Genomic DNA, 22,996 nt, shown 5'->3' with positions numbered 1-22,996 from the left:
TCCCTCCGCCCGGTGTGACTTTATAAGCCGGAGAGAGAGGCCAGGCTTTATCCTGTGGACACGGCTTCCTATTAAGTTAAATCTAGGCAAGAAAATATGTACATTTTTACGAGGAGGAAGAAAAATTCACAGAGCGGGATAAAGTAAAATTCGCTGTAAATGACCAGAAATTTGATTTACGGGGCTTTTTTCGCGGCGTTGCGAGATCCGTACACAATATTCCTGTTTGTAAAACCGGGGGGCTCAGAATATTCCTGAAGCAAGGCGAGCGGCCGTCGTTATTTCTACTCGAAATTGGTTTGCCACTGAAAGAAAGAAATGTGGGGGGGTGGAAAAAGTTTACTCTTCTTAGAGATTGATTTTTCTTTTCAACAATGTACTGCTGGTGTTGCCAATATTTGTGTAAATGACACAAATAAATCGATGAGTATATGTACTGTACACAGACAAAGAGAAAGCAGTCGCAGCTCAAGCAAATAAGAAAGTTTCCATCGCTCTCGTTTCGCGTCTCTGTAAAATATGAAGGCTTGACTTTTTGCCTGGGGGAAATATTTCGGGATATTTGTCAGAACGGGTTAAAAATACTGGGAATCGGTATTAAAAAAATGAAAGGACTGATGATTAAAATCGAATGACAAAGCTCAGTATGTTGTTGCACCTTCTTGTGCCTCCCAAGATGTGCCTCGCTTGTTTTATGGCACAAGGGCAGGAAAAGACCAACACTAGAGTATCTTTATGACATCATAAATATATTGTTATCAGGGTAATGTCACCTAGATTTATCCTACTGATTAGCTACGCAAGCATGCCGCATCATTAATTAAACGTGTCCCTTTATTTAATTTCTTATCTTTATACTTTTAAGGGCCCTTTTAGGTAAATGATTAGGTATCGGAGTTAATTATACGCTGCTTAGTTGCATTTTAAATATATTGAATGCTGGCTGATGTTGCCTCTGGTGTCCTTCCTTGGAGTAACGCTGTGTAAATGGGATCCAGGCTTTATGGGTCCTTTATACATGTCCTGCTTGTGGTAATAACTCACATAGGAAGGCTAGTGCGAGTCCTCTGAGCAAACCATATCCTCATTTTACCCCGTCAGCCTTAGCAAAGGATGTCTATCAACTGTTTTTTTCAGTGTATCTTCCTTATTAGTTAATTGATTATTACCCATGTGTTCATTATTTATTCATTATTATTTTGGTTGCATTCTCTTAAGTGTCCAATAAGTGTCCTGTTTTGCCCTTGAATAAACATTTTTTTTCAGCTGTAGTGTTCAGCTTAAAGATGCCAATCAAAACTCAATCGGTTTCCTGTTGTGTTTCCACCAGGTGGCACTGTGTACTACAGAAAATCACACTCATCTCACAAGTGTCTTTTCTTGATTTGTTTTGTTTTTTGCTTTTGTTGTTAGTGTCAAAGCTGTTTTTTTTTTTTAAGTGAAATTTAATTCATCCAGTTTTGTTTGTTTGTTTTCTGAAGAGTTTTTGTGATGGGAAATGTAAATAGTTTCCTTCTCTTTGCAGGGTATCAGACCAGAGGTATGAGAAGGTGCCATATTTCTTCTTTGGAGACTTTAACTTTAGGCTGGATTCCAAGCTAGTTGTAGAGGTAAGTTCATTTAAATTGATGTGTTGGTAAATATATATAGATATAACACATTTGTATGATTCAGGACTAGTTTAAACAGTAAATTAATTACTTAGGGGCAGATTCAGAGCAGTAAGTCTTAATTTAATTTCAAATTGAACTCATGGTCTAATTTAATGACTAATTGCACAAATTCACACACACACACACACACACACACACACATATATAGACAGACAGATTTAAGTAACTACAATCATCACTTAGTCCAGACTATATTACATCTCTTAATGATTGTCAGCAGATCATTTTGTTCCTGAATGATTCAGTTGTGTGAAAGTCGTGTTTAATCGAGCTATGTTCAAAGTTCTCCAATAAACAGGTCTTTGAAGGTCCCTCCTCCTTTCTTTTGGAGGTCTTTAATGTTCATTTAGCCCTTTAAAGCTCTGCTTTTGCTCTCAGCCATTGAACCAGCAGGTGGCTTATGCACCGGAGAGCCACAAAGCATTCAGTCCTGAAGGCAGTGTCCTTCCTGGTCACCGGGGCATCCTCCATTTCCTTCAGTGGTTTAACAAACATCAGATCCTCTGCTTTGTTACCCCGAGCAGCTTATCAGCACCGACCACAGACTGTGCTGGTGTCACTTCTAGCTTTGTTGTTGGCCAGGTCATGCAGGTTTACAGCTCAGGAGTCCCTTCGCCGCAGCCGTCCCAGCTGTGTTTGTCCTCCATGGGCATTGTTATGGGCCAGGAGGAGAGAGTGGATTGGAGTGCTTATTCCCTCTCAAGAGTTTCAAATGAAGTTCTAGAAAAAGAGGGGGTGGCATCAATTTAAAGCTTTAATGGGAAATGAAATGTTAAGGACATAATGAAAACCTAATCAATAACATAATAAAAAAGAGCATTAAGTGACTCGGTGAGGTAAATACAGATTCCTGGACTGAATAATGTTCTGGTTTAAGTTTTCATTCAGTACTGGTTTGGTTATTTAACCGATAACAAGCACGTTCGAATGATCTTGCGCAGATTTGCAGACCTCGGATCAGAGCAGGAAGTTTTCACGTTTTGACAGGTTGTCAGGGGGCGGGACTTCCTCTGTGCGTTGGACAGGAGAGGCGTCCGAGTAACACGTCGCCCTGTGAGAGGAGTTGCCCTGATCTTGCCACCAGGGGCGCTGTTGACCTGCAGTCCTCTGTGGTGCCACAGCATTGTTGAATGTATTAGACAGTGTGAGGTCCTGAGCTCCACCTTTCATCTCACTCGCTTTTTCTCATTGTCACCGTTCCACACGATTTGATGCTACAACTGCTTGTTGTTGTTCATTCAGTGAGGATTTCTATAGTTTTCTTCTTGTGAATATCACACACATCTCTTTGATTGGTGTGGTGTATCTTTCCTCTGCAATATAATCTGCAGGTGCACAGATTAATCAAGATACCGATACATGGCACCTTTTTTCCCCCCCATTCTTTATGTGGATGGTGATGACATTTAAGTTAAGTGTCAAGTTGCAATTCACCTCTCTCTCCTTTATGGCCAATAAGAAGTGTTCGTTGTGTGGCTTTTTCGCATTTGCGTTGGCTTTTGATCGGAGAGATTGATTCGGTCTGCTTCACAGTAGACTCATTGAAGTGTCCAATAGTTATTTGCTCCTGGATTGTGGAGGACTGCATATTTCAAAGCAGGTCTCCGAGTCACTGCGCTGGAAGAGTAGCAGGGATCCTTCCCGAAGACTGATTTGCTCCTGTGTGGTACAGCATTGATCTTTTCACTGGAGTGAGAGTCTGATTGGGATGGTGTTGTTTATGCACAGAAAAATTCACACTACTGAAGTTTGCTTTTTTTTTCACTTCTTCTTTTTATTATTTTTAGTAGTAGTTTTATTCAGTTTCAGAATTAACATGTAAAAAATGTTTTGGGGTAAATTGTAAACATTCAGTGCACTGTTACGATTGTGTCTCTTCACAATTTCCAGCTTATTTGCAGAGATTCAAACGAGTTGATGCTTTGACCTCCTGAAATAGTTGAGAAAAATCTGTCAAATCCGTCCTTATTGGACTTGTGTTGCTTTGGCTGCCGAAACGAGGAGCAACAAAGTGCTGCGGCCCACTTCGGTGGCCTTACAATGAGCTCGCCGTTGACTTCAGATCCCTAGACTTAAATACTCCCATCTCACCTTAAATCGGACAGCCCCAAGTTCAAAAGCCAACCCGCTCTCACGTTAGCTGTTTTTCATGTTCTGGGACGGATATTTAATGTGCTGCTCAGTATTCTTCCCTCATTATCTGCTGCTGCGGTGGGTAAACAGAGCAAGCCACTATCGGTGTCTTTAGCGCATAGAAAAAGTGTTTAAATGTAGAGGGTCGTGACCCCTTTTCCATAAATGTGTAAGGCTACCTACAGCCTGGTGTCTGACTCTGGCTGTCATTCTCTTCCTTTAACATGCAGAGGTGCCCTTTCCCCTCCAGTTGTTCGGGCAGATGTTCCTGATTGATTTTCTTGGCATGGGGGAGGATCTTCCCCACAGGGGGGCTTTAGTCCAACAGGGCTTCAGAAATTGCTGCAGGAAGTACAAGCTCTGGCCCATGAAATTCCCCAGCTAGGAGGATTAAAGCTATACAGACTGTTCACCACTCTCCTGAATATCTAACAGGGTTAATTAAGGCTTTCTATATATAGATTGATTGATGTATAGATAGATAGATGGGTAGATAGCTTTTCAGTGCATTTGTAATGTGTGTCAGCTTTTTATATTTGTATCTATACATGGAATTTCACTTCTGCAAGATCAATGGAAGATGTGTTCTTATTTCTCAATCTTCTAAATTCTTCACTTCTGGGCCTCTTTTTATGGACTTAGTTGAGACGGAGACATATTTAAGCGGAAGGTATCCTCGAGGAGATCTCGTCCCTTCACCGACGGCGCCAGCAAAACATCTTTAAACCCCTCAAAAGGCTAAGTGGGCGATTTTAAAATTAATTGCCGCCACTGCATTGTCTAGGTGCTCCTTTCCCAAGCGACTTCAGCCCCTGCAGCTCCGCCACAAACTCCCGGAGAGGACGGTGTCACTTCACTGTCCTTTAAATGCGCCCAGGCCCAGCGCGGCATTGTGCGGGGCCGGGCAGGTGCAGGATTCCTTGCATACTTCTACAGGGAGGTCAGTAACCAAAGGCTATAACCAACCCAAGAGTAGGGGGAACAATTAATTGTCGCAGACAGAAAGAATTGACTTCAATTGACCCTTATTCAGGGGCCTTTTCAAAGGAGGACAAAAGGCACAGCCACGTGGATACTAATGGTGTCACTGATCACACTGGAGGTGGTCTCCTCTTCCCGCGGAAATGGCCCATTAATAAAGGCACATGCTCTCCGATTGGCTGGGATATGTCCCAGGCACGGCCTATAACCGGTTTATTTATTAGTGCACCAGGCTAATAATCATGCCAGTCCTACTGTAGGCAAAATAAGAGCTCGTTGCAAAACCGTACATTGTCTGTAAATTTGTCACTTTATTGCGCTTAATTCTCGCCGAATGGACCCGTAGGTCTGATTTGTCTAATTTTGTCGTGTGACCTTTGCGGAAAGAGTCTATTGTCGTTTGTCTGTCACAGGTTAAATTGGGGTTGAGTGATAGTAAAACTCGGGGGGAACGTGTTTAAAATTCTTCGTTTTTTTTTTCTTAGTAAGCGTTTGCTTACATGGGGACACATCCAAACAGGAATGGCTGTAAGCTGAGCCACATCTTTTCCAGCCCTCTCGTTATCAGCATCCTCTTTGTGCCTTGCAGGACAATCTCCTGGTAATGATGTCATGGCACTCAGTTTTTGAGTGGTCTGTGTCGAGCCGTTCCCTATGTTTGGGGCTGTTTATCAGTAACGCTGACAGCTTCGAGGCTCAACGCCTGGATTCTTATTAGAGGTAGATCTTAGTATATTTAAAATCTTTGTAATTAAACTTAATAGAATGTAAATTATATTTCTGGAAAATCGTGTGCTTAGACGGCATCGTCCAATTTAGGGATTGATAGAGGCCAACGTGGAGGTTAATTGCTGACATGATCTACTGTACTCATGACATGATTTGTCCCCGTTTTAATTTGACTTGATCATTGCTATCGGGCAGATTTCATTATACGGTTATCACATGTGCCTTACTTTAGCTTGTGCTGCCATCTGCCATCATTGGTAATTAGACCTCCTCTGGAAAAAAAAACAAATTGTAATGTTTAAGAGCTTCATTAAACAGCAGTGTTTGGTGATGCATCTTATTTTACTCCGGCACTAACAAATACCGCTGGCTGGCTTCTGTGTGGCACTCGGTAATCCAGTGGGCACGCATCAATCTTCCCTTTGTCTCTGGCTTTCTTCACTTTGAGGAGCATGAAATTAAAGGTGTGACCGTTTACAGGCGGCGCTTGAAACGAATGCTGTAAATGGTCTTTAATGACAGGGAGGGTAATAAATATTTCATTTTTCAGCGGCGAGATGCTTTACCGCGGATGCAAACGACGACAGATTTTTGTGCAAAGAAATTCCGTCCCCGTCTTGATTTAGGGAGGGAAGGGGGCGACGGGGTTTGCTGGCTGGGGAACAAAACGGCGTTTAGAAGTTAAATCAAGTCACCGCAATAAAGCATCTCCCTCATTATCCTTTCTTTGATTAGCATTTTGTCCCACTAATATAAATCAAAACATTGTTGTGTAATTATGTATACAGTACATTAGTCAAGCTAATTAATTGTAGGACCCATCCATTTAGCCATCAGGGTATCACTGATTACCTCTCACTTTGCAGGGATTTCTGACACCAGCAATTCCAACCCTGCCGCTGCCAGCCTTCCGGGCAAAGATTCATCGGAGGTTAATTAAATCCATCTTCAAAACAACGAGGGGCCAATGAGCCATATCATCATTGAAACAGTAAATTAAATGATGCAATTGTTTGGGGTTCTATCACTCCTGAGGCCGGGAGTGGGCCGTGGGGGGGGTCCCACACTTCAGACCCCCAGGAGATACGAGGCGGCGCGGCCTAAAAGCAAGCTGTAATTTGCAGACTCGGGAAGAGATGCAACTTTATCAGCGTCGGCGGTCTTGTAAAGCTTCATTATTATGAGAGATGACACAGTGCTCGAATAAAAGGGATACTATTCCCCCTGGGTATTGACAAGCATCCCTTCCTTTTTTTTTTTTTTGAGGCTTGAGATGTAAATTAATACAGGGACAGGGGGGTGGGGGGGGTGACGCATCAATAGAAAATGTGCGGCTCGGAGGGCGGGACGCAAGAGATGGCACTGTGATCGCATTCGCCAAGATCCCCGGCTCCTCTGTAATTAAAAACGACCGCCAATTAAGAACAATTATCCTCTGCGGCGTTAGTGTAATTAATAATCGCGTGTTTGAACTCGGCCCCGGCTTTTCTTTTGTCATTGTCCTCGTGTCTGGGATGGTGGCAGCTGGCAGCTGGATGCACTCAGAAGGGGATGGCGTGACTCAGGGCGCCGGCAGCGCCAGGCACGCTCCTCGCGGCACGTCCCTGCCCGCTCCTCGGTGCCGCCACACCTGCCATTCATCGCCGAGGTGCCACAGACTGCAATTGATACCCAGGCAAAGTGCTGCGCTCTTGTTTCCTTACGCCCCTCTTAAAGAGTGACCGTAAACTCTTTTTGGCCCTCGCTAACTCATCTGTGTTTTGTCGCACTAGTTTCTTTTATTTTTTCTTCTGGCTCCAGCGCATTTAACTCCACAGAGATCTCTACTCTAGTTCTTCCCCTCCTAGCTGACGCTTCTGTGTTGTATAAAGGCAGTCTCACAAACACACAGGAGCCCAGGCAGCCCAGCATACGTTCTCGCTGCTCAGCTCAGCAGTGAAGCTGCTTCCACAGAAAACAGAAAATATTATTTTGCCGTGGGTGCTCTCCAGTATGCAAAAGAGCTCTATTCTTAATGAAAGGTCTTCTGTGAAAGAGGGTCACGGTGCCAAATTCGGCAGAGAATGCAGCCCTAGAAAACCGGCCAAAACGCATACTAGTGTCGACTCCCAGGGCACCAAAAAAAACATGCCCTCTTATACTATGAAGGAGCCAAAACTGATAACGGATATTTCAACATTTGTCTTTTTAGCTTCCAAGACTGATTTTCTGCTTATTCTATCTCCAGACTTTGAATATTTTCAACAGCAGAGAAGTTATCATGAAATTAGGCATGCATAATAATTAGTCTTGTGATACACCACAAAAAAATTAATGTAATCACTAATTAATAAAAAGGTTTAAAATGTTAAAAATATACAAAATAAAATGTTTATAGATCTAATTTTGTCATCTTTGATTAAAAATAAATTGGAAAGTTTATATTTTCTCCTTTATATGAAATCTACATTGAGACACTCAATTATATAAGACTATATCGATTTAATCATTGCCCTGACGTTTAGTGTCCATGTTTTTGTTTTTTGGACAAAGCTTTCTTAACTTTTGGATGAGGCTTTATTACCTCCGCTTTAAGCTTTGGATTTTCCACTTCCTCTCAGTCCGAGTTGCAGGTTTTAATTTTGTTCACAATTGTATACATTTACACCAGGGACAGAATCAAAGTGTGAAACAGCCTTCTTTGACCAAAGGGAGCACACTGAGTAACTGAGTGTCATTGTATTCATAGTTGGATATACAATTTCAGATAGGAAAGTTATGATAAAAAATGATTCCAGTAGATTTTTTTATATGATTATATAATAGTGTATAAGAGTAATATAAACCTGAGATGTTCTTTTTTTATTGCAGAATTGCTTGGCCTGTGTCACATGCTGTTTATCTCAGCGGTAATTGAAAGCTGAATGGGGGTAGTTTATATATATTTTTATTGCGCTTCTCTAGGAAAATTGATAGAAAACAACTCCTAATAATAGCTGCCTTTTATTTAGTTCAATGAAATGTACCATAAACTCTGGCGCACAAGCAGGCCTTTGTGCTTCTCAATAGTACTTGTTTGTATGATGTCAGTCTATTTTTTGACTAATGCAGTCTGGTGCTTTGCAAGTGAACAATAATAGTTTTTTCTCCAGTGGCTCTGGTTTGTGCCAAGTGGATCCTGGGACAATCATTGCTGTTTTATACAGTTATGTAACAATATATTGGAATCTGGTTTTATTTGTTTCGTTGTTTTTTTTTTTCTTGTTATCTCCTCTGTTTGTCAGTTTGGTCTTAAAGGAACAATAACCCAATCTGTCCCAGTTTGTTATTCAGTCTTACTGTGAGAGGCTAGCAGGGAAAACAACAAATTGACAATATATTTCCACAATGCACTGCGTATGTCAGTCTCTAAGTGCTGAATCTGTATTGTAACTAAATGGCAAATTTGATAGACAAAGGCAGCATCTCTTAGGGCAATACTATGAACGTCTAATTGAAGTTCTCGTTTATTTCTATTAATAAATAAATGCATTCATCAATTGATGTCAGGCTAAATTTCACATTCTTTGTCGCACAGCACATTTACAGTCTAGATCTAGTTTAGCACCCTCAGGGTTTGATGAGATGGATAAACTGATTTTTTTAAGTTTACGGACAGTGATCTGGTGTGCTAGCATCATATCAGTCTGGGTTTATGGTGCTCCAAAGGTGTAAATCACCACGTCTTTGTCTTTACAATGCATTCATTAGAAATGTGATTCTTGCATTTGGGCTCAGTTAAACCGCACCCAGAGCATCCCTCTTCAAAGCTGGGGATAAATATCAGATCATATTCAAGAGCCCTCTAAAGTGCCACATTTAAAATTCATAGCCCCAATTTAGCTTTTTTGCTGCGTGATTTATCTCTGACAGCCATATTGCCCGGTTCTTTTTTTCCCCCCTTTTGCTTTTTGTTTTAAAATGCCTGAAAACAATGAGTTTCAGGCCCATTTCTCCTACAAGACTTTCCATTCAGCTTGCTCAAAGTTAGGGTTTAACTAACATCTGTTTCTGGCTGGAACCAGGCGGGTCTCTGGCTGTATCGTGCCTCAGTACCCCCTGCTCTTCCACGGGGGCTTTTGTTCCCGATTTCATGCTATCAGAGGGGCTGCATGTTTTCCTGCGTGAAGTTGTCAGGGGTATAAAGGCTTCGGAGTAGGGTCACATTTAGAGGGATGGGCATGAAAAATTGGTAAAATGTATCACAAAGCCCACCCACAAGATGGTTGCTTAGCACGGTTTAGTCTTCGGACGTACAGGGAGTCCTGTACTTTTATTCCTGCTAAATTACTCCGTGAGGGCATTTTCCCCCTGAATGGCGAGCCCTTCGTTTAAATGAAATGGGGCAAATAAACACGGTGACATAAAACAAATCATTGTTCTTTGTTTCAGCCTCCGCGTTTGTGCGTCTTTAAACTGTACATAAAAAACACAACAAAAAGAAAGTGCTTTAGACTTCTTTTGGATTGGAAATTCAGGTTCGGTAACTTTTTTTTTTTTCCTCAGATTTAGATTGCTTTTAAATGGATCCTTAACTATTTAAACACTTTTCATTCCTTTTTTTTTTTTTAAATTGAGGACTTATCCGTATGATTTTTCCTCGGCTGTCTGATTCGTCTGCCTGCACTATTTCTGAAAGCAGGACCGTTCAGAGTAATTATCCTGTCGGAGGCGGCCACATTTCTTTTTTAGAACTGTAGCTATGATTGATCATTTGAAGATATTTATAAAGTGAAAATACTATATTCTACTCCAATAAGGTCCAGGATTAAGGTACCATTATCTGTTCTTGCGGTTATCTTATTGATTGCAATTGTAATGAACTGCAGCAGTTACGGCCGCGTAACAAATATCACTTTACTGGCTTGCATATTCACTAATTGTCCCTCAGGCGGTCCTCTGATTGATTCGGCAGCTGAGAAAGAGGTTCGTTGCTGTGAATGATGTTATCAGGGTTTATTTCAAGCATTGTTCTCATGATATAAGAACGATAAAATGGTATATTGGAGTCAAGCAATCCTGTTTTTATTTTATTTTATTATTCAATATTTTGTGAAGGCAAAGTTTGGATCTGTCTTGAAGTATAAGGTCCCCACTCGTGCCACAGCTCCAGAGACAGGCTGTGGTTTTCAGGAGGAAGCAAGAGATCTGCCTTTTAGAAAATAATAAGCACGGAGCCGAGAAATGGCGATGTTCACCCGCTGGCGGTAATAAAGCTCTGGTGTGGAAATGAGCATGTGCTCGCTGCCATTAGGACGCCCTTTAACTGAAATTTATCGGAACGGCAGTGTCTGGAAATAAATACGCATTTTATGACTTCGAGAGCGTTTAAGGGATCTTGTATGTTAAACAGTCTTGCGGACATCTGTCATGATTGGTTTTAAGCTGCTGACTTAAAATGGGGAGGTTGGGGGGGGGGGGGTCAGGATTAAATCTTTCATTAGCTTTCCTTTGTACCAGAGTCAGTAATGTGACAGAGCTGCCCTGAAACAATAACTCCACTTATTTCAACCAATATGCTACGTAGTGGAGCCCTTAGTGTTTTTTTTGTGAACCCACTTCTTTGGAAAGAATAAGAGAAACACAATGAAGCATCTGGTGGGCTTTTCCTGTAGCTAAGATTTTTTTTTTTTTTTTGTATGTGTGAGTGAGTGAGTACTTGTGTGTGTGTCAGTGACTTTTCCAGGGCTCGGCTGCTCATTTGCTCCCAGTTTGCTCGTTTGGGAGACAGGGGTGTGTCTGGAACCCCAGCAGAGCGGGGTCAGGAGGCCAAAGTGATGAATTTTTATGGCCCTGTTCCTTGTGTTTCTGCTCAGTACCAATTCTTTGCGCGCTGGACTGCTTCTGAAAGGCAACCAAGGAGGGCAATTTGTCCTCCAGGGCCGGGGAGAATGGGGCAGCAGATGAGTTAAAAAAAGGGGGTAACACTCCTTCGACAGGGAGCACACAAATGTTTTCCTGTGATGACACCGAGCTCTCTTGTCAGGTTCTCTCTGCTGCCCGATGATTTGTGGCCTGTCCATTATCCATCTGGTGACAAATGAATTTAATGGGGACCTGGAGATATGAGAGAGAGAATGGCACTCATAAGAACGAGGGGGATTGTTTTAAAGAAGTTTCCCAGATGTTATGCATAAGATAGATAGGGTGCTTTCACATACCTAGCGCTGAGCTCTGGCTTTGACAATCGGTGTCAAGGACCTCCTACAGCGTTCATCTCGGGGCGCTATTAAACTTTGTTCCTCGGAGTTTCATCCCCTTTAGTGTAAGCGCCGGCCGTGCTCCGTATTCAAAGGACGGGCGGGAGAAAGATCACGCCAGCATTGATGCACTCCCTGGGTTAATTTGAGGAGCACAAGCATATAAGAGACTATACCTCTCTCTTTAAGACTGGTGGTTCCTTTCTGACTTGTCACCGGCTCTGTATCCTTGATTCATATATTTAGTTTAACAGGATTAATTAGCCTACCCCAAAAAAGGGATGTTTTCCACACATCCTGTAGGTTTCTGGATTGATTCCAGTGCAGGTCAATAGTGATTTAAAGTCATTCTTATTTAATCATTGTTAGAGAGCCAAAGTAAAATGTGTTTTGGTACACTCTCCCATTTTCTTTGCAGACAGATGTCTCAATCACACAAAAAAAAAAGCTGCCATGGTTGGAACTAATTAGGATTGTTGGCAGTCTCTCATAGTGGAGAAAAAAATTACTGTACACTTAGACAAAGCTATTATTCAGCGAGACAAAGCCGATCTCGTCTATTTATTGGATTAATAGAGAAATTCTTCTTCTCGCAAATCATGCTGAGAGTAGTTCAGTAAATTGTGTTGTTTTTTTTTTAGATTCGCATCCACTTTTCTTTTATGATACTGCGTAATGTGTATGTTTACAGTGGTGTATTGTGGGTCATGAACACCGGTTTTGAGGGTGTGGGAAGTATGTCACGAAAACAATGTTAAATTGTATTAAAATGTACAGTTGGATCTTATCAACAATCAAGAAAGAAAGTAGCAGCTTATAAATACAGCAACTGCACCTTTAAGTGATTTATTAGAGGAGATTTGAACAGAGAAATATAAGCAAAGTTAGAAAAGTTTAGCTCTCAGCGTGTTTATTTTGCTGACACTGAGACTAGTGGAGAGGAAGTAATCGCTGCTCTCCTGTTTGTGATGTATAACCGTCCCATCGGAGGTTTAAAGAGCATCTCTGAGAGTCTCCCATGTTTACTGCACTGGATTTAGGGAGAAATCACTGCTATTGATCTGCAGCCGGAGCTCTTTGATCTGTTGTTTTTAACTCTTTTCTTGAACGGAAACTGCAAAGGATCTCCCCTGAAACAGCTGGTTGCAGCAGTCAGGAAGAAAGGTGTTTTCTTAACCCGTTTCCTTGTTGATCAAGGGATGAGATTATCCCGGAGATCAAGATATAATAGAGATGCCCCCTTTTGTCATCAAGACACACATTTTTAGCCGTACCTTGGGAACCACTAATCTGATTGATATGGGAGTTAATCCGGGTTTTCCGTTCCTCAAAACGGTGCAGAAGGAGCTGTCAAATTGGAGGTATTGGGCACCTTTTTGTCCTGAATTTGAAATGTCATGAAATGAAATTCATGAGAGAGAAAATAAACTTAACTTCTTCCTGCCAATCTTTCTAATTCTGCTTTTTTTCCCCCTTTCCCATCCTCGAGTATTTAATGAAACACCAATTCCTGATAAACTAATTATCCTACTGTCATTTTAGCAAAGAGAAGATGTTTAGATGTAATTTAAATTAGGTCCTGTCATACTTCAATCAGAGCAACTGAAGGAGATGACCCTGAGATCAGAAGAGAAGCGTATCGTCTATTACGGTCGAATGTTCAATGATCAGAGGGAATTGCCCGGGTTCACTCGTGATAACCATCTGGATTACAGACAATCCATCTCACACTTAACACCTGGAGTTTCCTGGCAGTGGAGTTCAATTTCATACCAGTTAGCCTGTTTGTGTATGTAGCGGTCTGCACGGGCTTTGCATTATTGTGTGTCAGTTATGCATTAAAACGACATGATAGATGGAAATGCACGAGATCCCAGAGGGTGAATTGAAACGTATTAAATGTTCTCCATTCCTGTGAGGAGCTCTTTGCTGTATCTGCAAGGAGATTGTGTTTAGCTCCATGGCTGTGCAATAAATCTGAACCACACAAACCACTGGAATTAAGTAGTGCGTTCGGTGGTCTCGCATGTATTAGTCTTGTCTTCCTTTAGGCATTGAAGTCTGCACGCGTGGTGCTGCAAATATGTTCCCCAAGTTCTTTGTGGTTTGGTCCAATTTCTGGATTTTTGTTGCTCCATTAGCCTGTGACACAATTAATTATCAGTACGGGCATCTGTTCTTATCAGAGTGAACTGTAGGTAAGGCTTGAGCCATTATTTTGTCGGGGGCTTGAATTTAAATATGTGGGGCGCTGATTTGCAACTTCTTAACTGGGTGTGAGGTTGTTAGTCACCTCTGATGGGGTGAAACAGTCGCTTATGAATGTTGTTCCTCATAAACCCATATTAACTGCACTTAATTATGTTACAATTACATTTTCCTTCCAAAAGCAAGGGCAACGGGGGCCATTTGATTGAAAAACTAGCAATGGAAAACACCTTCAAAGACCGTGTAAAACTCTCGGATCGTCACACAAAGGGAAAGCCGCACTGAAAGTCGAGAATCCAAATGAGACGATTCATTCTAATTCCCTGCGTCGCCTCAAGCCCCCCAATGTAGGGCGGTGGTAAGAGTATTACAGCATGGGTGGGGATTGTCCATCACGTCTGACAAGCACGTTTGACCCTGCTCTCCAAAAATTGATAAACACTTGGCCTGGGAGTCATTCACTGGATTATAGAATCAATTTTAACATGAATGGGGAAACTTTTTTTTTTTTTTTTTAACCCTAAAACTATAGTATTTTATTTAAATAAGCTATGTGTTGCTGGAGAAGGCTGAGCTGAAATACCGAGAGATTTCTGGTTGGCTGATTTTTGGATTTGTGAAGCTGACAGGAAGGGATTCTGAAAAGAATAAGTAAGCCAAATGCTTGTAAAAGTCAGCAACTCGAAAAGGCTAATTTGAATACGATAACTTTTTTTTTTTTTTCTCCGGGTGGAGCAGATTTGAAAGCAGTGTCCCTTTTTTGGAACATACTTGATTTATATCCTGCAGTGAAATCCTGAATTTAGAAGATGGCAAAGCTGTAAACCTATTCCTGCTTCTTCTTTTTTCCAATAATAAAAAAAGAAAATGAATTTCTTGAATTGTTGTCTCAACTGGGGCGGCTACAATGACTTTGTGACAGTGAAAGTAACTCAGACTTGCCCTTTTTTAGCCCTTCCGTGGCCCATTCATTGCAGAAAGCTGCTTAAGCGCACTTAAGCGCATTAGCATTTGGATGCCAGGGGACCATATTGACCCTTCGTTTGGAAAGTTTAAATGAGTGAAAGATGGAGCGATTTGTTAGGGCTTTAGAAACCAGCTTTAGAGACTCAGAGGGTTGTTCCGCTTTACGTTTGTTCGGGTGTTTGTTCTAATCTGGTGTGCTGTTTCAGGCAACCGGGGCTGATTTGTGACATTTCAGTCTAAAGACCCCCTTTTTTTTCTTATATTGGCTTGACCTGATTAACTAATCTGTGCTTTGAATTTAAAGCACCCGGTGTCACAGCCGTGTGGTATGGGAACCGTCCTGTGCTGGATTATCTCATTCTAAAGTGTCTTCAAACACAGATGGCAAAATGTTTAACTAATTGTTAAAAGAGGCTACAAAGGGGAATTTAACCGTACCCTGGCGCTAAAGGTCAAGATGTATGGAAGAAAAAAAGATGGTTTTCGGCTTCATTTGAATGATTAAAATGTATAGTCGGAATTTTGAATTTATGTGGGCTTTTCCGTTTGAAATGCGTAGAAACTGTCGTACTTACAGGGGTGAAACTTGTCGAGTGGCTTTTGATGGACTGTTTCAATAGCAGGTGCCCGAAGGAGCGACTGGTGTCTCTGTGATGTAAAGTCACTGCTCGATCATGAAATCACACACCGGTCTCTCAGTCCTATTTTGATTGTGTTGCTGCCTTCACTTTCAAACCTCCCGCTCGTGTTTGTTTTAGTTTGTTGTTTCTTACATCACATATTGGAAACAAGCTCTCCTCTTCACAGAAAATCAAACGGTGTATTTGTGAAAGGGGGCAGTTTTTGTCCTGATCCGTCTCTCTTCCACTGCAATTTTGTCTTTCTGGCTTCCATATTTGACGTACAGCGAAGAGCTGGACCGTGAGAAGTCACTTTTGGACAGCCCAAACATTTGCCTCACACGATGATTTAAAGCTCGCCCTGCTGTCAGTCATGTGGTGAAATAAAGGCAAGTTGGAGAAATTCTGCAATAAATAACATACATCGTTGACTTTCTGATTCGGATTAAGTGTACCTTCAACCTGGACTCTTTACCCTCCCCCCTCCCGAATTGCCGACAAACTGTGATGTTCATACGGAATTTACCGTTTTCAATGAAAATCTAACCATTTTAATTTTTTTACCTTCTTCCTCAGAGTCTTTGTTCTTCAGCAACGATGCAGACCATCCGGGCCGCCGACACCAATGAAGTAGACAAGTTAATATTCCGAGAGCTGGATAATGACCGAAAGGTACTTCACAAAGTTTCCCTCTTTGAGTCCGAGACCATAGAACCGACGCCTTGTCACAAATTGAGTTTCTCAGCGTTCCAGACAGTGGATTTGATTGTCGGCCTGATATTTAACGTTAATTTTTACATGGACTGATTGTATTCTTACAGTAAACCATGAATATGCATGTGCAATCACTGTGTGAATATCTTTTCCAGCCCTCAACTGTGTCCCTGTATATCTTTGAATCTCACCAAATTGTTTATTGTAAATAAGCTTTTCAAGTTTTATTTAGATGATCAAACATCTATTTATTTATTTTTGGCATTTTACAGTTTTCTAAATCATATTCCAATTTTGTTTCTAGGTTGTGCTTCAACTTGAAAAGAAGCTTTTTGATTATATTAACCAAGATGTTTTCCGAGAAAACAATGGAACACTGGTAAGAGTTTCTCACTTTCAATACCGTTTTTGTTTAGTTTTTTTGTTGTCTCTTCTGATCACTAATTCCTGTCTTCCGTTCTGTTTCAAACGTTGATCTTTGAGATTGAACAAAGTATTCAGATGGGGGAGTACTGCCCATTCTGATCAGTTACTTTTCTGTTTGTTTTTAATTCAGCAGGAATAGTAGAAAAAAAAATGTATTTGGTCCTGAAGATTAGAGTAGATGTCCTGGAGATTTAAATTATTTAAAAGGTCAGAAGAACAATTCAGTGGTGTCTAAGGAAGTGAACGACAAGTTCTCAGATCAGATTCAGCACTTGCTCGCAATTTAATTGTCTTATTCACTATCAATTAATAGGACCTAACTATACTGTACGTTGTCTATCTGAAACAAGGTCACGTTCACGAATAAATATGCATGTCCCCGGCAGCAGGCAAATTACGGCCTCTCGATGGCTTTTTAAACTACTGATTTTTAGCTTCATTTTATTTCTTCCCTGAGTCTCAGATTGTTAAGTTTGAAAGTTCAATGTCTGTGTTCAGACCCCAGCCTACATTGGAAGGAGGGAGACGTAGGTACTCTTCCACATCGACTACACACAGAAAGATAAATGATATAATGAGCCATCAGAGATAATCTAATCGTCATGGTCTAGTTAAACACACAGTGTTGTGATCCTTATAAAACAAACTACCTTTCGAAAAGGATAAATGTCCCCTACACCCAATTCAAAAAAAAAAAAATCCATTGCATCCTTCATCAACTACTAGACTTGTACCGGCCTGACAGAAATTTAATTCAAGCCAGCTCTCGAAAATAATTATTGTATTTTGAGAGGAGTAATCATTGGTCGGGACATGATTGAATGTGTCCATGCCTATTGACTTTTCCTATGATTTATAGGTTTGTTTAGTCGATATTCCCATCGAAATTGTATAATTAATTATAAGTGAGGCTGTCAGACTGCCAGGATGGAGTGCCCTGATGAGTATTTGGGAAGATTAAATTTTACTTCGGTGCCGTGCGATGGTGTTTGGGTTTCTTTACAGACCGGGGTGAGCGCGGCGTGCCGGGGGGCTGCGGCAACAGTTTGCCTGGCTCCCTAACCGGCCTCCTCAACTTCCAATTGATTTTTGTTGTTGTTGTCGTTTCCTCTGTATCTTTTTATTTTTACTTTATCTGTGTGGTGTCTCTCCACTAGCAGGAGGATTTATGCAGACGGGGACTCCTAGTGTTGGTGATGAACATTTCTGTCAGCTGTGTTTCTGAGTCATCTTCCCAGCATCCTTTTAGTTGGGGGGGGGGCGGGGGGTGCAGAACTTAAGTTGTCTAATACTTTAGCTGTCACTGCTGGACGTAGTAATATACCAATGTGCTGAATAAAAGCTGACCTTATTGAAACGCATGCAGTTGTTCGGCGGCACAACTGGGATATATATCTCGACTCCACTTAAATGTGCACAGCTGTGAATGTTATTGTGTCAGGTTCTTATTGTATTATTGATTACTGTGCTGAACAAAAGCCCAACTGCTGGGATAGTTTCATAAATGTTGCCTTTAGGTTTGTTTGTATGACACCGACTGCAAATCAGACCTGGATGTAGAAGATAAAGACAGATCTATTTAGCACAGATGGAATATACTTAACACACTGAATTGAATCCTGATAATACAAACATTTATATGTACAATTTTAGAGAAAAAGTATCATCAGTACAATTGTCAATATCAGTATTGACAAGGAGAAAAAAATATATATGTGTAATTTTTACAAAGTTTTTTACTTTGGAAATGTGTTTATTCATAGAGGCATCTTGCATCTTTACTTAAAATAATACAAATCCACAAGAGCTGGGATTCAAAGTTTGCAATTGAGGTCTGTCAAATATATAATGTAATACAGGCCTTTTTTCATTGGTCCCTTAAAGAAAAAAGAAATACACTTGTAGAAGAGGTATTAGTTTTTGTTTGTATCTATGTCTGGGAGAGAGTATATAATTTAGAATACAGAATATAGAATACAGCATATAGAATAGAATAGAATACAATACAAAACAATAGAATACGGAATACGGAGTTTAGAATATGGAATACGGAGTTTAGAATTTAGAATATAGAATATGAAATTTAGAATTTAGAGTATAAAATATGGAATTTAAAATATAGAATATGGAATATACAATATGGAATTCATAATATAAAATACGGAATATACAATATAGATCTAACATATGAATGCCAAAGGCTGAAGGGATTTATTTCAATGGTTTTTTTTGCCTTGTGGCTGTGAAGGAGCCCAGTTAGCCCCCCCCACCTTACACTGAAACTGAATTTTAAGCAAAACTAGAACTTAAATCTGCTAACTCATACATGCATTTATAATTATTTACAATATAATAATTAATTTAAACACATTGGAATTGATCTGTTCTGATGATTACGAGGTAAGATTTATCCTGTTGTCTTTAAACCGTTTCATTCAATATGATCGTATATCGTTTCAGCACAAAATAATGAACACCCTATAAAAAGAAGGAAAAATATGGTCTTGCAATGAAAGCAAAATGTGAAGTCCAAGATAAAATTAAATGACCTTTAACCTCTCCCCTTATTGATGGCTTTTAATGTCAGCAGGCGTTCTCGGGATGATAGTTGACAACTTATAAATCAAACCACAATTACATTTTTGGACAACTCTATAAGGCAGGTCACAAAGACAGGTCCAGATGGAGCTGTTCTACCTTTTTGAACAAACATTCTCCCCAGCATTAAAATGTGCTGTGATTTGTATTCATTTTCATGAAGAGTAAATTCTTGCATTTCTCCTAAATGGTGTTTGACTGGTGCTGACTTTTTCCACGTCTATGTTGTTGCTCTGGGCTTCCTTCGCTTCTATTTCTAAACTTCAAGGTCATTTTTGCTGATAAACTACAGCTTTATAATGCAATGAGCCCTTGAACCCATATAAGCAGTGATTTTACTGCTGACCTGTCAAACCAGCAAATCATTATGCTTAATTGCCTTAAGATGAAATGTAGTGTGAAATTTCAGCTCTGGGCTTTATCAGTCACCTAAATGAATTTCACAACTCTCACTTTATACTGAAGACCTCGTAGGGAAACAAGCCAACAAACAAACACACAAACAAATGCCCCGATTGTCAACTGTCCTGTATTTTAATCGCCCTCTGCTTTGTGGTACTAATAACTTCACGTAAGAGGCAGAGGGCCTGATTGTTGTTGTTGTGCGGCTGATTTTAATGACCGCTCACAATTACCGGCATACGCGTGCACGCCCGGCGAACGCACATTAGATTCTGTTTCATAAACAATACATCATTTTTAGGCGGTTTGCACGAACATGCGTTCCCCGCTGTCTCCCAAACTTCATTTCTCATTCACAGCTTGTGGGTTCTCGAGTGACCTAGACAGGGCGAGTGTGATGAATGCTGCAAATATCACCTTGTGATCTGGAAATGCTCTGTCTTTGGACTGTAGCGCCTGGAGAGTAATGGCAACTGTTCTACACCGCTGGCTGGATTAAGTTGCGTTGGAGAGACCAGCTTCATTCTGTCATGGATTCAGTCTGGGCCGATCAGCCAGTGCCCGGTCTCAGGTTGTGCTTGAGCGTTGTGTGTGTAACACGCTGGAGGCTGCCATATCATGGTATATGTGTCTTGGTGATGAACTAGCTATGAGATTAAATATATCTTTAAGTGTATGACTTTTCACGTTTAAATTATTTACATTTTTCAATGCATCTTCAATTTGTGTAATATTTTACTTCAAATTCCACTTGGTACACATGCACATATAAAAGTATCCAGTGTTTGCTTTTGCAAGTGACTTAATCCAGATTGTGTATATATTTCTTCATAAGAATCCCGAAGACAAAGGACCACGTATGACAATTGCAGTTATTTAGAATTTGAATTTCAATAGTTAATTTCTTTGGAAAAGTTACTAGAATAATTTGAAATGTAACTGAATGAAAAAGTCTGAGAAACATGAAAAGATGGATTGTGATAAGAATATAAGATATGTGGTGCTTTGTGTGGTCGGAAGATGTATTAATTTACACAATTCTTTGTCTGAAGGTGTATGTATCTATGTGTGTATAAAACTATCCAGGACTGGTCGAGTTCAAGATGTTCTTTGTGGGGGTGGGCACCCATTGTGCGTCTCCTGTGAGGTCTGCCCAGGCTCTCATGGGTGGCCCTGTGGGAGGCCAGCAATCAGTGATGCAGGTGTCTCCGTTACCTGCGCTTCACACAGATAATTAATGTGTACAAGTAGCTGCTAATTGCACTTTTCACAAATGATTTATGAGGTGGCAGGGGGGAGAGAGGGACATAATCTAATATCAATCTGAACTGCTGCCTCTCCTACAATGGTATCAGCACAGCTGTGAGATGGGACATGATTAATGGACGCTGAGCAAACATGCAGCCATCATAAAAAAGGGGGTTATTGTGGTGCCACACTTTGCCAGGAGGGGAGATGTACATTTGGCACGAAGCAGGTTGCACCGGTGTCCGTTTGAACGCTTTTAAACGCTCGTCACTCGTTAAGCCGTCACTGACTCATAAGGCTGATATGGCCCCATCACAAATATCTCGGACTCAAAGTCCGAACATTATGCTTATTTCCCCCTCAAATAAAAAACCCCATAGTTAATATTATTGCCCTTTAAAAGTCTTTACCATTTCAAGTTTGTGGGAGAAGTAATTTTGTAGCTCTTCAGAGCTAAAGCCAGGACCCATAAACCAGTTTGAATACTGATACCATAAATATATATCATGTCTTTGACAACACTGTTTAAACCACTGTAATTGTTTTGTCTTTTGGAGAAAAAAACATCTCTCCAACTGTGTATGCATGTATGAATATGTGTGTGTGTATATATAATGTGTGTGTTTTTAATCTTCATCTGTTTCTTTACTGTCTTTGCAGCTTTTAGAATTTGACAAGGAGTTGTCCGTTTTTAAAGAACGACTGCATGAGCTGGAGATCTCCTTTCCTCCCAGGTATGGTTTTCTTTCAAATAACTGACATTGTTTGCCTTATCTTTTTTGAAGCATGCAGGAAACAAGAACGTGTTACCGTAGTTCTGGGCATAGGTAACTGGCATGTGGGCCAGGGTTATTGAATTAACTCCATGTTGTTGTCAGTTTTGAAGCTTTCTGGGAATTGTATCTGCCCCTACAGAGGCATTGCACTTTTGGATGGGGAAACTTATGTTAAGGAAAGGAAATGTAATATTCAGGTTAGAGTTTTCATTTTCCAGCTGGATTCCTCTTCCGTCTGGTTTACTGATGGATCTGGACGTTATAAGATTAGCTGTAGATGGGAGAGGGCGTTGTGGGATGTTCTTCACACTCGGTGGACCGCGGTTTGCTGTCTCAGCTTCAATCTTTCACCTTCACACTCTCTGTAAGACACGACTGACCAGCTGTTGTCCACCGCAGTGGTCAACCTGTTGCCTGCCTTGCCTGGATAGGGCTAAAGCCACGCTGTTAAAACTGAGACACCGGACACCCATTAGTCCAACGCTGCACGTGGCCGAATGACCTTAGCATTTAACATGCAGTGGAAAAATCTCATGCTGCCTTAAAGGAGACACTACAATTTGAAGTCAAACAAATTAATTTGCAATTACCTCTTTCAAACAGGAAGGCAAACAATTATTGTGTGAAATGTGTTTTGGTCGTGGTGCGATAGTGTCAGTCGCCCTCTAGTCCCAGGACTCCCTCAATCAGTAAAGATAATGAAATGCTGTAATCAAACAATAATTACTTGATAAACTCCGCAGGAGTCATGGGTCAAGGTTTTGGCAGGTGCGCTGTGTTTTTAAACGACTACATATCTTAATCACCGGCTCTATTTGCATTACTTTGCATAACTGACGTGAGCTGCATTCATTGCCCCGCCATATTTAATCTCATAAAGAAATGGCTTCTATCTGCGAACATATTCTAGTAAATTAAGCCGGCATGAGCTGGATTGGAGTGAAAAGGTTCTTCTGTGATCGAAAAGAATACACACATGTTGTCTGTGTACCTGTTTTAAAGATCTCTCTCTTTATTATTCCTTCAAAGTTGACATTACGTTGCCTTGACAAGTTGCTTTGGTGCACGTGAAACAATCAAAAGTACTCGAGTTTAATATTTAAATGCCCCTTCCTCCGCTCCATCTCCCCGTCAAAAGCCTTCCCTTGTACTCTGCAAGTCAGCAAACAATTGATCTCCACCTCCATCCATGCAGATCTTACTGACACAGCGTCGTGCCATCTGCAGGGGTATTTACATTAGAATACAGGGTGTTTTATATCTGCAAGAATCAATGAGATTACACCGAGGATTGGAGATATTGA

General features: G+C 40.8%; 1 protein-coding gene across 5 annotated transcripts in view; it reads left to right on the top strand.

Moving 5' to 3' along the window:
- The window catches only part of inpp5a (inositol polyphosphate-5-phosphatase A), a 117,692-nt gene that overhangs the window by 83,217 nt on the left and 11,479 nt on the right, over positions 1-22,996 (top strand). For all 5 annotated transcript variants that reach the window (XM_066693120.1, XM_066693123.1, XM_066693121.1 and 2 more), the window contains exons 9-12: positions 1,526-1,610; positions 16,105-16,200; positions 16,547-16,621; positions 21,577-21,650. In XM_066693120.1, coding sequence (XP_066549217.1) covers positions 1,526-1,610; positions 16,105-16,200; positions 16,547-16,621; positions 21,577-21,650 — 330 coding nt within the window. The remainder of the gene's footprint in view (positions 1-1,525; positions 1,611-16,104; positions 16,201-16,546; positions 16,622-21,576; positions 21,651-22,996) is intronic.

The sequence above is a fragment of the Amia ocellicauda genome, chromosome 20 (genome assembly GCF_036373705.1).
Source record: "Amia ocellicauda isolate fAmiCal2 chromosome 20, fAmiCal2.hap1, whole genome shotgun sequence".
Taxonomy (NCBI): Eukaryota; Metazoa; Chordata; class Actinopteri; order Amiiformes; family Amiidae; genus Amia; species Amia ocellicauda.
The sequence above is the reverse complement of the archived record's forward strand: the minus strand, read 5'-3'. Positions and strand labels throughout refer to the sequence as shown.